Source organism: Fusarium poae, assembly GCF_019609905.1.
Source record: "Fusarium poae strain DAOMC 252244 chromosome Unknown contig_1, whole genome shotgun sequence".
NCBI lineage: Eukaryota > Fungi > Ascomycota > Sordariomycetes > Hypocreales > Nectriaceae > Fusarium > Fusarium poae.
The window spans coordinates 867,481-883,107 of record NW_025408659.1 but is presented as its reverse complement, the minus strand read 5'-3'; the positions used below and the strand labels follow the sequence as shown (position 1 = coordinate 883,107).

The 15,627-nt window shown below is 49.4% G+C and overlaps 6 protein-coding genes across 6 annotated transcripts; 3 read left to right on the top strand and 3 right to left on the bottom strand.

Annotated features, from left to right (window-relative positions):
- Window positions 1-250: 250 nt before the first annotated feature.
- Window positions 251-1,737, top strand: FPOAC1_013049 (uncharacterized protein; the record flags this gene model as incomplete). Its single annotated transcript, XM_044857391.1, has 5 exons — window positions 251-394; window positions 461-519; window positions 618-672; window positions 741-982; window positions 1,209-1,737. The coding sequence occupies 5 exons, from the start codon at window positions 251-253 to the stop codon at window positions 1,735-1,737; spliced, it is 1,029 nt and encodes a 342-aa protein (XP_044701574.1).
- A 1,459-nt stretch (window positions 1,738-3,196) lies between these two features.
- FPOAC1_013048 (uncharacterized protein) lies at window positions 3,197-3,688 on the bottom strand (the record flags this gene model as incomplete). The annotated part of the gene is made up of 2 exons (XM_044857390.1): window positions 3,197-3,373; window positions 3,518-3,688. 2 exons carry the CDS (start codon window positions 3,686-3,688, stop codon window positions 3,197-3,199), a joined length of 348 nt encoding a protein of 115 aa, XP_044701573.1.
- A 356-nt stretch (window positions 3,689-4,044) lies between these two features.
- On the bottom strand, window positions 4,045-6,324 carry FPOAC1_013047 (uncharacterized protein; the record flags this gene model as incomplete). The annotated part of the gene is made up of 5 exons (XM_044857389.1): window positions 4,045-4,707; window positions 4,779-5,065; window positions 5,143-5,760; window positions 5,803-5,828; window positions 6,296-6,324. 5 exons carry the CDS (start codon window positions 6,322-6,324, stop codon window positions 4,045-4,047), a joined length of 1,623 nt encoding a protein of 540 aa, XP_044701572.1.
- Window positions 6,325-8,789: 2,465 nt separating this feature from the next.
- Window positions 8,790-10,105, top strand: FPOAC1_013046 (uncharacterized protein; the record flags this gene model as incomplete). Its single annotated transcript, XM_044857388.1, has 5 exons — window positions 8,790-8,837; window positions 9,082-9,112; window positions 9,163-9,616; window positions 9,702-9,778; window positions 9,909-10,105. The coding sequence occupies 5 exons, from the start codon at window positions 8,790-8,792 to the stop codon at window positions 10,103-10,105; spliced, it is 807 nt and encodes a 268-aa protein (XP_044701571.1).
- A 2,111-nt stretch (window positions 10,106-12,216) lies between these two features.
- FPOAC1_013045 (uncharacterized protein) lies at window positions 12,217-12,903 on the top strand (the record flags this gene model as incomplete). Its single annotated transcript, XM_044857387.1, has 2 exons — window positions 12,217-12,833; window positions 12,882-12,903. 2 exons carry the CDS (start codon window positions 12,217-12,219, stop codon window positions 12,901-12,903), a joined length of 639 nt encoding a protein of 212 aa, XP_044701570.1.
- Window positions 12,904-13,289: 386 nt separating this feature from the next.
- On the bottom strand, window positions 13,290-15,388 carry FPOAC1_013044 (uncharacterized protein; the record flags this gene model as incomplete). The annotated part of the gene is made up of 2 exons (XM_044857386.1): window positions 13,290-15,205; window positions 15,262-15,388. 2 exons carry the CDS (start codon window positions 15,386-15,388, stop codon window positions 13,290-13,292), a joined length of 2,043 nt encoding a protein of 680 aa, XP_044701569.1.
- Window positions 15,389-15,627: the final 239 nt, after the last annotated feature.

The following is a 15,627-nucleotide window of genomic DNA, read 5'->3' as shown; positions in this document are numbered from 1 at the left end:
TTCCTCGAGCCTCGGGGAACTCGAGCCCCTGCTGCCGTCGTAGGATTTCTGCCAAAGCAAAGATACTCCGGTTAGAGATCCCAGATCCCAGGATAGGGGGGACGGCTGAGAGGCAGCAGTCCTATAAATATTAGCGGCCTCCTCTGAGCTTCGTTCCTTAAACTCGGGGCCCCAAAACATCCATCCTTTCAACCGCCAGGACGCCTCCGCCACGACAGCAGCAGCAGCAGTCACAGCTGCGATTACTAAGATGAATGACAAGCGCCCCCTCTCGTACGGCATCATCACGACGCTCTTCAGTATTGCCATGGTCACGATCCTGATGCGCATCTGGGTCAGAAAAATTGCCTTGCAGGCCTTCAGCTGGGACGACTGGATGATGGCAAGCATGGTGGTACGGCTCCCTTGAAGCAGAGAACCACGTGGACAACGTATGCGAGCTAACGGCAATGGCATACAGATCTTCTTCCCTATGCAGCAAGCCCTTCTGTACTTCTTCCTCGACAAGGGCGCCGGCGAGTAAGTAAATCGTATTGCGTGCAGTCCCCTCCGTCACATCATCCGTTGTTCTGGAAGGGCAAATTAAAAACAGAAAAGCTTATCATGAGATGCATCAGGCACATTGAAGTAGTTATGGCAACGCGACCCAAGGTCATGACAGACCTCCTCAAGGTAGGCGCAAGTTGGCATCCACAAGAGGGTTTGCGAACGAACTGAAGTTAACACAAGACGGTTGCCAGGGTCTCCTAGTTGAGGAGTTTTACTATGTGTGGATGCAGTTCGGCGTCAAGCTGTGCTTTCTGCTATCCTTCTTTCGTATCTTCGGCAAAGTGACACTCCGCATCCCACTATTATTCGTCACTGCCTTCCATGTCGGGTCCACCATTGCTATATGGCTTCTCTATGCCTTGCAATGCCGGCCGCTGAAGGCATTCTACCATCCTGAGCTCTACCCGAACGTCAAGTGCATCAGTAACAACATGTAAGCTCCTCTGATAAGCTCGCAACGATTGGGCTTGTTGATCTTTCGCTGACATTTTGCCGTTCGCGCAGCGCATACTTTATTCCGTACTCTCTGGTTAGTCTTAGCTCATCATCCTATTCCCTCGGACGGATTGGCTAGTATGGGTTATTAACATGAACGATGACTTAAAGAACCTTTTTGTGGATTTGTGTATCTTCCTCCTTCCTCTATCAACCATTTTTAGTTTGAAAATGTCGACCAAGAGAAAGCTTGCTGCCAGTGCCGTCATCACCGCCGGTGGCTCTGCCGTGCTGTGCGGCGCCTTGCGGGCCATTGTCCTGCTCGAGTTCGCCAAGTCAACCGACTTCACCTGGGCTTTGGGGAAGATGGTCATCATCTCTGCCATCGAGATCGACATGGGCATCATCGCCGCCAACATGCCTGCCGTCAAGACTTTCTACCAATGCTGGTGGCAGGGCAAGCTCGGGCCCGGACAGGGCAAAAACTTGGACAGCAGCAACCCGGGCCAAGCCTATGGCGGTTCCCCTGGTGGGGCCCTGGAGCTGTCCAGCAACACGCCACGGTTAAAGACCCGTGGCGCAGTCAAGGGGCCGCAGCCTTCCGATAGTGAAGAGGAACTCTGTGGGCGGCTCCCCGGGCAGAAGCCCAACCAGACCGAGGACCACAGTTCATGTCTCAGTGAAGGGGCCTCGACATGGGCCGTCCCCCCAAGTACAGTGACCTCGACCTGCAGTTTAGCGACGGCAGGGTAACTAGCTGTACCCGTATGATGTGAGGTGGATTTTGAAAGTCATTGCCTGAATTGTAAAGAATAATTTTAGCAGCTGGAATTGAGTATCACGGGCGTGTTCTATTAGAGAGAGAGAGTTTATTACGCCCGGGAGAACGAATCTTAGATGGCCCTAGCTTGTATCCTACCTATCCTTCGTGTCAATCCTCGTTTTACAATAAAACCTATAATATATTCGAATCTCCCTGTGTCCCATATCACATTGTCCTTTTCCTCGGCAAAGTCTTATGGGGTTAGTAAGTGGTGGCAAGTGCGTTTGGAAGCCATTCTCCAGGTGTCCCCGGTCGTGGCAATTTCAGGGGTATAGTTTATCCCCGGTCTGGGCGGGTAGCCATTAAGCTTGTTCGCCTTCCCTTGTATTGCGCAAAGTTAACTGAGGGGGTGCGTACTGGACCCCAGCTCCTTTATTGCAGGTGCCAATGCTAAACGAGGTTGGCGTACATGTACTCTGTAAGCTCTGGGGGAATTTCCGTGTCTCGCTTACTTGGTAGTCCCAATACAACAGCCCCGTTCTTGTCGGTTGATCAGGTGTGAACCTCGTCAATGGAAGTTTCATGAGAGACAACAACTTACCTCCTCTTTACTTGCCTGAGAGCGACCCTATTTGTCTGGGTAACGAGGGAATTGTCTACGTCACTTAGTTTACGCTCCTAGAATTGGTTGTTGGCAAATTTGTGACTGCCATCAAGGTTTACGTGATGGAGGGGCACGATGGATGGAATTCGCTTCTCAGTTGCCCTTGGCTCCGATGAGTCGAAACAGTCGAATCCTACACGTAGGACAGATTCATCATTCAGGAAATCTCTGGACGGGGATCTGTGGTTGATATGACGCCGTGCCCACGATGATACCGGGTACAAAGGACACAAGCGGAGAGTCACCGGGTGTATCGGTATGATTTGAACATCATTGGGGTGGAGGATGATGAATAAGTTCGCCCAGAGGTGAAGGGCATACTGGTTGGGCTATATTAGTTCATTCAGGAAATGCAATAGAAGGTGAATAGCCCGGAAAACGATCTGCTGTCACACACCACGCTGACTCGATGTGCGGGCCGAAACCCGATCAGCGAAACATGGACTGAACTTCTACCATAGAGACCGAGGACATGGGTACGCGAGCATCTAGTACTGAGAACGAGATTGGTTATCTTTACCTATAGAGGCTGGAATGTAAACGTTTTGTAAAACACTTTTCTTGTTATACTGCCGGTGCTCAGTGCATCCCGCAAACCACTTCTAATCTACCCCAGCTCCAGGCTCATGTCTGCGTGGAGCCATCTCCCTCCTGCAACGTCACCACTGGAGAAGTGTTCGCTGAGCGCGTTTCTCAATCCCAGGGCTTTATCTCAACGCGATTCTGATCTTGGATACTCGCGTAACTTGAAAGGTCAAGAGCGACTCCCTTCGCGGCAGTGACATTTAAGTCAGGCAAAGAGTCTCATCTTCCTCTTCGCCAACCCTCTTGACGAGGTGTTCCCACCAAGGACATCGCTGGCCGAGAGATTCGGGAACAGGAGTTGTTCCGAGCTGGAGGTTTACATCGTTGTCGATCCATTTCCAGATTCTTTTGAGCGTATTGTACAATGGAGGCACACTCTGGGGGGATATTAGCACACTAATTCAACAATAGGGTAATTTTTCAGTAGACCTGACCAAGGGCAGAACCAGCCTGCCCTTTACCACAGATTACGAAAATGGGGGATGGCGTTTCTTTCTTTTATCTTGATTGTTTTCACTTACACTTCGAACTGGCGTGTTTGTGACTTGTTGGAACCAGGCTCTTGATACCTCCTTGTGCGCAGGATTAGTAGCAAGCAAACCCAAGAAAAATACCGGTAGCAAAGGCGCCTGAGCTGTGAACAATTGCCCCGATGTGGGCATAATGCGAATGCACTTGGCGAGATCGTCCATATTGGCAAGAACATCCGGGTGGTTTCGTGGTAGCCTAGATTGGTAAAGCCATGTTAGCGCACTTGCCCAGTTTTTCTTTGTTTGCTGAAGAACAGGAGCAAAGGAGCAGGCAAGGAAAAAAACAATGCCTTGACATGTATTGTTTATATTGCGCAGTAGTGCTGGGTGAAAATGTATTTTATAAAACTTGATTGTTCATTTTGATATGAGAGTTCTTCTCGGGTTTATATCTCTAGATGATTTCATCTAGGACTTTGAACTCTAAATCTAGGACTTTCAGTCTGACAGTCTAAACCCTGAAAGGAAGGGGGATCCCCGGATTTTCCAACAACATGTCCCTTCTTCAACCAGCTCCCTCACTTCTCCTCCTCCTTCTCTTCATTCTCCCAAAATCGTACCTTACCTAAGAGACGACACTGATGATAAATTATGGCTGCGATTCTCCATGCTTCGGCTGTAACGTCCGTCATGTCCTCCTTAGAGGATATTATAACATTATCCGCGGCATCACGCACCCGGGTTATCGTCTGGGGATGCTGTCGACACTGTTCCCAAGATTTCCCCTCACGGCTCCATTGGCGCATGTCTGTCAACGTCCGCATTAAGAATCCTGCCGTAATGGGGACGATGATACTCTCAGGTTCCTGCTGCAAACGCGCTGCGCAGTATGTGACCTGGCTCATGGTGTGCAATAGTTTCTTCGAAAAGCCGCAGCCACCATGAATCTCAAGCATATCCTTTTCTGTGCCGTAAATAAGCCAGTTAAGCCTGTTGGATTCGATCTCGGGGTTCATTGTTGTCGGGTCAGGGAGTTCCATCATCGGCTGGGCAAGTATTACAGCCCGACCAACGATTATTGATTGAGATATCCGAAGGGAGTCGTATTGAACAGTGCCGCAACTTTCGTTCCATAATCGACGACCAGGATCTGTTTGTTGAAGGAAATATTCACCCTGCTTAAACCCCTCCAGCCATCGGGGCTTGTAAGGCTTTTTCAGACGTCGTTCGGTAAGGATAACCTAGAAAACTGTTAGGTTGTTTCACAGCAAAACTAACAGAAACATAGACCGTAAGAGGCCGTGGTACATACATCTTGCATGGAAAGAAGCACGGCCATGGTGATGACTTCTCGCCCCTGCCCGCGCATTCTGCTTTCAGGTGCAGTGAGAAGTTCGACAAAATATTCATTCGCCATGGCATACCGTTCGTTAATTCGTTTTCGGATACGCTCATCTGGCAAATAGTCATAGATATAAACTCCGGCAAGGCTTTGAATAGCATGCAATATGCCTTTGTTTTCACCCATTGGAGCCAAGTCTTTGAGCCAAAGATTTGTGGTTGTTAGAACACTCCTTCCTGGGCACCAGTTCTTGATGTCTACAACAACAGTCAGCGATAGTTGAAGCATGGAGGACTGATGGCTGCTAGCCAGTAATGCCGCCCAACGAACTTACAAAAGTCGAATAATCTCCTGTCGATATAATCCATCTCGGCCATGGCGGCCTTGTGGCCGAACTTCTTGGGAACCATCCGCGGAGCTCGTGCAAATACTTGAGGTGAAGGTGATGAATTCACCATCATTGCCTGCGATGTAGTGCTGCCTCCCAACACCAACTCAATGGTCACGGATGATGCCCTCCTGCTTTGCGTTCGCGATGTCGTGGGCGCAGACATGTCCAGGTATACCATGCCAGAGTTGTGAGTGTCTGGACGCGATCGCGATATATGCGGCGTTATATCCTCAACATCATCGTCTGATTGTGACGGCGTAGGATCAGGCGGTTGACCTGAGTCCTGTTTCGTAGGCCAGTTGAACTTGACGTACCCGTTCACCTGTCCATTATGAGGGCGAGCGAAACGAGGGCAGGCGGACACAGTCAACCGTTCCTTTGAGGTGAAAGGGCTGACAAAAGGTGCATCACCTTCTCTTGGGACCTCGTATTCTACATCCTTCTCTGGAGTAGCGCTTGGTACCGCAGGCAAGAGTCGATATGGGACTTGTGTCTGACGACGCTGGAGTTTATTTGGAAACGTTGCAGCTGCGTCAAGATTTGATGCCGGAGGCTGGGCTGCTATATGTAACGTCAGTCTACTGACTCAATAATTTGCAATACCATTACCAGTCTTAGTGAGGCATCGACTTTTCCAAGGTTAGAACTTGAACGAAGATAGAAACATGAAAGAGGAAATATGGGCTGTGTATCAGAACGTACGGCGGGGCTAGAATGGGGGTGAGAGCGGAACACCACGGATGTAACATGTTCATTCTCTTCTCAACTTCTCATCATTGCACCTTTTTCATAACACTCGTCTGACCTCAAACCCCATTAAGATTATACGACAGGCACAACGATAAAGAGGTATGATAAAACAAAATGGTATAGGGAGTAAAAACAAGAAGAAAAAGACATCGAGGAGAAGGAGCATTTGGGGGGAGGAATAGCGGGTTCACTGTTTACCTACCTGTAGAAGCAGCGGCCCCGGAGGCATTTCCAAAGCCGTGTGAGCGGGATGTTTTTGGAAGCAGAGACTTAGGAAAACAGGCGTCGCGAGGTCTCTCGGACTTCACCGCTACCGGTGACCCATGAGACACAACGCTACACTTACGGCGTTTCGAGGGTCTTCTTGGCGACCATTCGGGAGACGGACACGGGGTGCTGTCCCTTTCGATATTCATAGAATAATTTTTCCCCATTTCAAAAGCCTTCTGCCCGGATTAGCCAGATAGAGGTGATAGGCACCTAGTCTCAAACCTTGGAGCGGTAATCAGGTACAATCTTAATTTTAGTGGACGTGCGGGTAACGTCTGGGCAAGGAGATGGACGACGGTTCGCTTAGCGTTGAAAGTGCACCTTGACGGACACATGGAATGAGGAGACAAGGAAAAAGTCAAGTGAAAATAAGGCATCCGCAGGGCCTTCGTAGGGCGCCGCTGTTTATAAACCAGGGACCCTAGGCAAAAGCAAAGATGAGCCAGCCTTGGTGGTGTTGAGACAGTGTGGCTAAGGTGGTCCGACCTACTAGTGGCTAGGATGTATACTATGTAAGGAGCTGTGCTCCTCTCAGACACATGTAACTTAGAACCAGCAACAACACAATCAACCCGTTTTTGCTTTAACAGGTGGAATGCAGACAGCCAGACGGCACAGCCCGGGTTTGAGATAATGTTGAGACGAGGAGGGACTTGACCAAAATCCAAGACAATGCATCGTTACTAACCCAATCGTAGACAAGCGGGAGATGAATGGTGTGTCCACTGCTTGTCAGTTTGGCAGAGTCAAGGTTCTTTCTTGTATGGTAAGCAGGTGGTGGAGCGATAAATTTGGGTGAATGGAGCCCACGAATAGGCAAGCTGGTATTAGCTGCCAACGCATACATGCTACTTGCCAATCCCAATACAACAGCCCTGTTCTTGCCGGTTGATCCCTGCCGATTGCCAAAGAGTTTCGTGTGTGCACTGTGTCCACCTTCGATCTCCCTCAAAACATGTTTGTCACCCCCTGCATTGCCCAGCTCGGACGCCAAATCATCAACTCGCCCAGAGCAGACGAGAAGTTGGGTGCGATTTAACAAAGACTGTGTAGCCTGTCGCCAACCAGCCCAGCCAGCGGATCAGCTCGTGTCGTCAGCCATGCGGTACTCTGACAACTCTGGTATTTTGATCGCTATCTATGGTGAGACTTGGCTGTCTTTATTCTTTCCATCCCCCTCAAATCTAACTGGGGTGGCAGGGAAAACGGGACTGCTGCATACTTGGTTCCATGGGATTCGTTCCGACACCCAAACCTCAAAGCTTTATATTATTGAAGTATAAGTCTCAACAGTCTTCTGGGGTTAACCCCTTTTTGTTTCATCATATATGACTGTACCCTAATCACCGTTGGCCCCAGGCAGTGCGACCTGCTCTACTGCGCCCCTGCTTTACTGCAGAGATTTCGGTCGTTGCCTCGCAGTCAGCGGCCTGTCCTAGCATCAGGCTGCCTACCTCAAAGTCGATAGCCTCAGCCGCAGGTAGCAATTGGTTCGCATTGTTACATGTCAACTCCGGTAAAGCATGTTCAACCTATCCTTGGACCGGCGTGAAATCCACAAATGGGAAACCAACTCAAGTAACCATAGAATTTGCCTTGCAGCCAGGTAAGAAACTCTCTTTCAACCTCACCGCGTCGGCGTACAGACGTAGACCTTGTCATGACTGCTTTCTGCTTTGTGCGGTACTCGTTGACTAGCCGGGAGGGGGTGCCAACTAAGCAAGCTTTGTTGGGCACAAAAGTGTGGGGCATCCCGCATATCAGGATGCTCATGCTGTGGAAATTTGTCCCCGCAGTAGCCGCAGTAGTCGTGTTCGTTTAGTGGGTTAATAGAACCCTGAAAATCGACTCTTTACAAGGGGCACGGCTACGATCCAGCGGAACACGTTCCCCAAGCGAGATATAGGGCCTGCACTAAAGGAGCTAGAGGCTTGGGGATAGTCAATACATGGGAAGGCGGACAAGCTTAATGGCTACGCCCAGAGCGGGAATAAACTATACCCCTGAAACTGCCACGAGTGGGGACAATTATCGGTGCGGGCGCGATGAAGAAAGCTCGTTGACAAACCAGAGCGGCAGTATCCAATTAATGGATACGGCCAAAGCAAATACGAGAGAATTCTTTGCGCTGTGGCGTTTCCTTCCCCTGCTTTGAAAATACACCCATCTCCGCCGCAGTCAGAGTCAGGTCAACATTGCTCGCCTAATTCGGCTATGGCTCTTATGCTTCCAAATCGCTATAGCAAACTACCAAGTCGCATCAGCTTATTTGAGTCCTGAATCCCAGGCCTCTCTACAACTGAACATACCTTTCGGAACGCTTTGGAGCTCCATCTTCCAACACATGCAACTCCCGTTTTTTTGCGCCCAACCGATACGCCAGCACATCTCGACAAGTCCTTGTGCCTTGCCGGGCGAAACATCTTGGTGAAGGTTTTCATTATTACCAAAGAGTCCTTCGTCCCGCCTTCGAAATAAGTTCGTCTCAGCTTCAATTGCTCGTCGCCAGATTCAATCCTGTCACAGATCCTGGCTTCAACACCATCTCACCCTCAAGAGAAGGGAACAACATGCGTTATAAGAATGTCTGTTATAATTGCGTTAGGCGCAAGATCAAGGTATGAAAATTGAATCTTCTACTTGTCCCCAAACCCTTTTTATCAAGATCAGTTCCTTTCTATCGATCTACATTAGAAACAAGTCCCTCATGGCCTATGGGACACTCTTTCCATATACTCCAAATATCTACAAACGTTCATGGTTACTCTTGCCACAGAAACGGTCAAGATCTAGAGTTGAGTTTTGTGTTGTTGAGCAAAGCAAGAGATATGGATCCTGTTTACTCAACTGACAATCTCAAAGTGTGATAAGCATCATCCCAGTTGTACACACTGTAAGTACTTTTGTGGTTTCTTTTTGCGAGCGTATATTGACACCAGGCAGGCTCAGGAATAGGACTTGAATGCACGTACGACCGTACGGTCCGCAGAAATTCTACTTCACGTAAAGCAAAAGACCGACGTCGAGGCGGTACTAAGGGCAATATATGGTCAGAATCTGAAGACGATTGTGTCATGGAGCTAAAACGGAAAAGACTGAACTGGGAAGAAATCTCAAAGCACGTACCTGACCGGAGTACAAGTGCTTGTCGCCAGCGGTACCAATATCTTGTCCGGGAAAGAGGAGAAAAGGGCGCACCGTCAAGCGACAAATGGTTACCGGAAGAGGATACGCGTGTTCGTGAACTACGAGATAAAGGCATTAAGTGGGAAGATATCTCGAAGATATTACCTGGACGGAGCGCGACGGCCTGCCGCCTGCATTACCAGAATTATCTCATTAGACGAAAGGGCCGGGATGAAGAACACAAGAACAAACTTGCCATACGTTACGAAAGGTTGGTAGGCCGCGCTCTTTAACAGTCACCATGGATAGGTCATCTAGCGCTTGGACATCAAGGACACGAACTGACACAATTACAGGCACAAACCACTGCGTGCTTCCTCGTCTCTGAATACGGATTTCGGTGAACCAGACCGGGCGTTGGCCCAAGTCCAGGGTTGGTCTGGATTCCCGCGTATCAACATGCTCCCTGGATTTCGTGAGCTTATTAATGGTGTCAGCCCTTATAGTGCACCAGCTGGTGCACCTAACTTCGGCAATTGCCCGATAACAACGACCGGATCTAGACGGCCAGGTTCGAGGGGCGAGTACCGACAACCTGTCTCACGTCGAGCAGCTACAGCTGCGCCAGCGAGTCAACCTTGCGATTTTCGGTTACCTCATGCTTGAGAGTCATCCGCACATCCCATCTGCCCTAGGCGATTACATCAATGCCGAAGAATACGCCTTGCAAGGCCTATCCGGAAGGCTGGGAACCGAGTAGCTCCCCCGAAAGGCAATGAGCCTCCATCATCAATATCATGTATACGGATGGCGCATTTTTCATGGGAATGACGCATGGAGCTGATATATGCCAGTCGTGCTGTTCTCAATTCAACTCAATCGAACGCGTGTGCCCGGAACTCGATCGCAAGATTCGGTTGTTGGAGAGAAAGACGTGATTGAGCGGATGTTGAAAAAACCTGAGGATCCCCCTTCCCTTCAGGGTTTGGACTGTTGTTAGTCAGAAAGTCCTAGATTTAGAGTTCAAAGTCCTAGATGGAATCATCTGGAGATATAAACTCGAGAAGAACTCTCATCTCAATAATAAACAATCAAGCTCAATAAAATATATTTTCACCCTGCACTACTGCGCAATATTACAACATCATCCAAGTCCACTCCCAATCAATAACAGAGTGAATGTTGCGATGATTGGCAACTACGATATCGGTTGTTCAAGGTCTGAGTGAGACAGGCGGAGGGATCACGGTGCCACTCTGGAATGATGAGCTCTGGGATTATGTGCTGCAAATGATCAAGTGCAAACAGTTCAAGTTTAACGGTTTCGCAGAGGAGCTCGCTCCTTGGCAGTTGTTAGGTTTCTGGCATTGACTTTAATTGAGGGGATCAATGAAGATTGCAGTTTAGCAAATCTTTTCTGAAAGCGTATTGAGATCTCCACATTCCTACAAGCCAGTGCAGGTAGACAATATTCATGGCATTTGTAACTTGACCACCTCTATGGTTTTTTTTAGATAGGGTGTCAGAGAGGTGGTGCGGTTGTAAGCATGTTCGCCGCAAAATAGATTCGATCTGAAAAAGGAGGAGATTGGTGAGCAGGGGATGAGTGGCTTTACATCGTGAAGCTTCACAGACTTTAGCATCGCCATGTAATGCCTTGTCCAACATGGTAACACGCGCATTCTCGGTAGCAAAACTCATCCATAAGAACCTTTGCCATTCATATATGACTTTCTCTTCGCTCCAAGCGCGGGCGCTTCTGCTGACGTGTTGCATCAGGAATTTGGTTTCGAATGCTGCGGAACATTTCGCGTCACGATCACGTTTGACGGACCGCCAATGTTCATCTCATGCGAATGTGTTGAATGTTGGAGGGTTCACCCTCAGCTTTAGGATTAAGGTTTAGGATTAAAGTTTGAAATCCTAAACTTAGATCATAGGACTTTCATCTAGGACTTTCACCTAGGACTCAAGTCCTAGAAGGAACCAGCCGAAGATATAAGGTCTCAATAGTCCTTCGATTGCGAGAGGATGAAGAAATACACACAATACACCTTAACATCTGACAGAATGACAGGCTCTATGTCAAACGCGCTGCGCAATAAATTGATCCCTGAGATTGATATATCTGTCGAGACCGTCTCTGGACATGCCCAGGGTTGGTTGGAGTAAACTACCCTAACAGAACAAAGTCACACACGCCTCCTTGGTTCAGCTGTAGGTGTGTGCCGGTTTCCATTCGACATGGTGGGGAAGATCACCAATAGAACGCTGTTGATGTGACACGGGATGTGGGGATCGTCCGCATTGAAGCAAAAGCCAGCCCTGGTCGCTCGGATCCTTGTTTGTGACTGTTGATATTATCAGCAGCTGCCCTACAACGATTCGGAAATGAATACAATCGCGAGTCGACGAGGGTTGAAAATTTAAGGAACGATGCCGCTGTAACGAGTAGCTATGATGTAAATTCAATACTCGTTTCAATAAACTATCTAGCAGTGGTACGGTCTTATCGTCCGAACTGTCGATTTGAACGTCGTCAAGAGAAGAACTAATCCACAACTTCTCGATTATGCAGGGTAGTGCGCTAAGCTGGTTTCTGTACCCGCTAAGTGTCGAGATGGTGTCAACCCTGCGGGGAAGCTTACCCGGTGAGTCAAAGACGGACCAGGAACGAACCCCCAACTCGTTTCCCTTGGTGAGAGAAATAGTTGAACCATGGGATCTTCACCAGCGCTGGAATTCCTGCAAGGGGGAACGTCTGCGTTGTTCCTTTTCCTTCTGGTGACTTGCATGTGCATGTCTCGGCGTGGCACTGTACATTTATAAAAATGAAGTGGTCGACATCCTAGGTACTTCAATCTTCGGATCATGCAGGAAGAATCCCGATTCCTTTCTAGCATTCACGTCTACCAGAGAGACAACACGTTACTTCCGACCCAGCTCCCATCTCAAGCGGTCCAGCAGCACCCGTGGAGAACCGATGTAAACCATCTCGGCCCGCCCCAGTCTGTTCTGTCTCACGGTCTGTTCAGAGTGCTCCAAAGCAATGGAGATGCCGCTTGTCTCAACGTACACTACACGGACCTTTGTGACCCTCCTGACCTGTACGCTGCGCTCCGTGAGGAGCAGATCCTTCCACCCTGTGAAGATATGAACCCCGAGGACCCCGGCATGATTCCCTGTGAGCAAGAGTTGAGATTTGAAGGCGATCTTTACACCCCGAGATGGATTCGAGGTCGTGGTAACAAGCGGGAGGGTTGGTGTGGAATCTGCAAGCCTGGGCGATGGCTTGTGCTAAAGAACTCGGCGTTCTGGTATGACAAGTCGTTCTCTCATGGTATCAGCGCCGCCACCGGAAACCCATTCCATGAACCTCAACAGAAGAGGCTTATGGATGGAAAGGACTTTGGGGTGTCTGTGGACAGTGGATTGCACTTATTAGCAGCAAGAAGGAGGGAACTACCTGGTTTAGACACGCTTATAAGGTAAGTCTGACCAATTCTTCAAACGGCGCTTTGACTAACAACATCCAGTGTCACACGCACCTTAAGGTGAAAGACACATCTAAACGTCGCCGTAAAAGGGGAAACGCCAAGGGTTTTGGCCAAGCCTCAAGGCGGAAGCTCAACATCAACGGCCCATGGCAATGATGGAAAGATGAACCGACTCAAGTTAGCGTTGCCCGAGTACGAGATTGGTTTCCTCCTGTGTCCCGGCTCCTAGTCCTGACGTCAGACTGACAATTTCTGCACGTTCTACATCATTCTTATTCCGCCGCACAATAGCAGAGACGTCTTAGTTTGAGAATTGCTACTTAATTTAGGGTGTCTTCACGCTTTGGGACGCCATTTGGGTATATTATGGATCATGCTATGCATTCTAGTGAGGGAGGTAATGTGGTGGTTCATGTCAATTAGCCTCAGCCCGGCCCCAAAGGCATATCAGTCAAATAATGTTTGGAGTGTGATAGCTTTGTCTTTCGAGTAAACCCGAACACCCACAATACACACAGCATTCCAAGGACTCGGCGTTTCGTCTTCACTTGAGTTATCACTGTCTGTGCTCTCTCCTACTAGAGCTCCCCTCACAGCATGCTCACACCTAGTATTCCTCCGAGGCTCATCCCTCGACTCTTTCTCCAGAGAGTGTGTGGTGTCATCAGTGTTGTACAGCTCTTCCCATTCACCAATCGGGGAATCTGATGAATCGCCAGCCGAGTCCCAAAAGGAAGAACCAGGTAAACGCTCATCAAGTCTTGAAGATGTCGACACTGGCACAGGCTTTACCGGCGACTCCTCTGCTCCCACAAGCCTCCCATGGCATGACCGGATCACCATTCCGTCTCCTGTATGACTGCCGACGATGATTTCCTGTTGAACAGTACCCTTTTCAACGCCACCTAGTAAAGTGTAATCTCCCGTCCCTTCGACATCAGCATTGGCGTTCCTCGTCAATGCCCCTGCACCCGTGTGTGTCAAAATCAGGGGCTCTTTGTTAGAAGCGCTATCTGTTTCTTTGTGAACTTTGCAACGAGTTCGCTGTTTGCCTTTGTTCTTCTGTTTCTGCTTTTTGGTAAGGACCCGTTTGATGTGGCGTTCCTCCCATCTTCGACGGCGCTCCTCCTGACGGCATTTTGATGCTCTCTCTTGATCCTTGATCTTTTCTAAGCGTTTGACTTCGCTAGTATAAGCTTCAGCCTTCTTGTGGGCTAAGTCGTAAGCAAAGCCAACCTGCGCCAGCTTGAGGTTCTCCGTCCTGGCCCTGCACTCCTGCTTGATGACGTCCTCGACCGATTCCAATGACGTGTCTCTTTCCGCATCTACTCGTGTGCATATAGTGTAGGTACCGGGTGTCAACTCGGGCAGCTCTACAGAAGCTGATCGTGTCATCAAATAGTTACCATGAGACTGCGCTACGCACCGACGAACCCCTGAGTCTGCTTCATGGTAAATGAGAAAACTAATACAGAAGGAGTATTGGCCGTGGAGGCCATTGAAATATCGTCTGTCAAGCTGTGAAACTGCGACGACAGCTGGAGACTCTTTTGTCAGGACGATACGGAATCGGTCTTGGTAGCATGCCCTCCAGGGCACGTTAATGCTGATCCAGCTCTGGGTGCACCTCCAGTCTACGTCTCGGAAGAGCTTTGTGCGATCCAGGTGCGAGTATTTTCGCAGAAAGTCTTCGAAAGAGATCCAAAAGACAGAGTCGCCACCGAAGCGATGCCCGAGTTCCTGCTGGACTTCTGCCGTCCACTCCTTTGAGCCATCACTCCAGGCGCCTTCCCAGATGCCCTTACGGGCATGAGCCCACGGATTGCGGATCTTGAGCAGCCTCTTGCCCGACTTGAGTGTGTGGGCCGCCACGACAATGTAGGCGTGGCCCTCTGAGATGCCGTCACGTTCGCCGTAGCCGCCATCCAGTATCCCAGTCGAGGCGCCAAACAGAAACTCCTGGTTGACCTTGGATAATTCATCAGCCCAGAAGACGTCAGGATCAAGAATGTCTGAGGTAAATAGCTGAGTCGTTACTCCGCCGGAAAGATCTTCCAGCCCCTCACCAACCCAGCCACATGCCAATGCTGCATAGTCACCATGAGCCTTCGCATAAGCTTTCTCGATGAGAGGAACCCAGGTTTCGTTCTGGTCTCTACACTGGGCAAAGAAAAGGGCCTTGGAACCGGTCTGGTACGTTCTCTTGTACTCACTTTCCGCGTCAACTCGATCGGTCTGTTGCAGAAGTGCTCTCTGCAAACTCGGAGAGTCCCAACAGGGTGATTGAAGGTAGAGTGTATCATCGATGATGGTGTATGTCCACGCTCCGTCTCGGTAGAAGACGAAGCCGTAGACGCCGACTCCTACTCTAACTATTAGTATCTTTTGAGACTGCAACATGATATGAAATGGGGTATACCTGTGTCATGCGCCGCACATGTCTGAGTGAGCCCATGTTCAAGGTTCGCAAGAGCGGTCAAGCCTGCAACAAACCAGCAGTTGCTGAGCTTGCCCTGCTTCACATCCCCGCCATCTACGTTCTTCATGAACGTAGGCAGTGAAAAGATTTCATGTACCCTTTTGACGGCACCAGGTGCATTTGACTCCGTGCCGAGGCAAGATACCTCACCGAGATCAAATATTGTCTGTCGAAGCCCATTCAGACAATGACCTTGATCCGCAAAATCAAATAACTGAGCTATGCAATTAACTACCAAGAACCAATCCGGCGTCCGAGGGTCACTATGAGTACTCACGAGGTCCCAGTCATGGTCTCTATATCTCA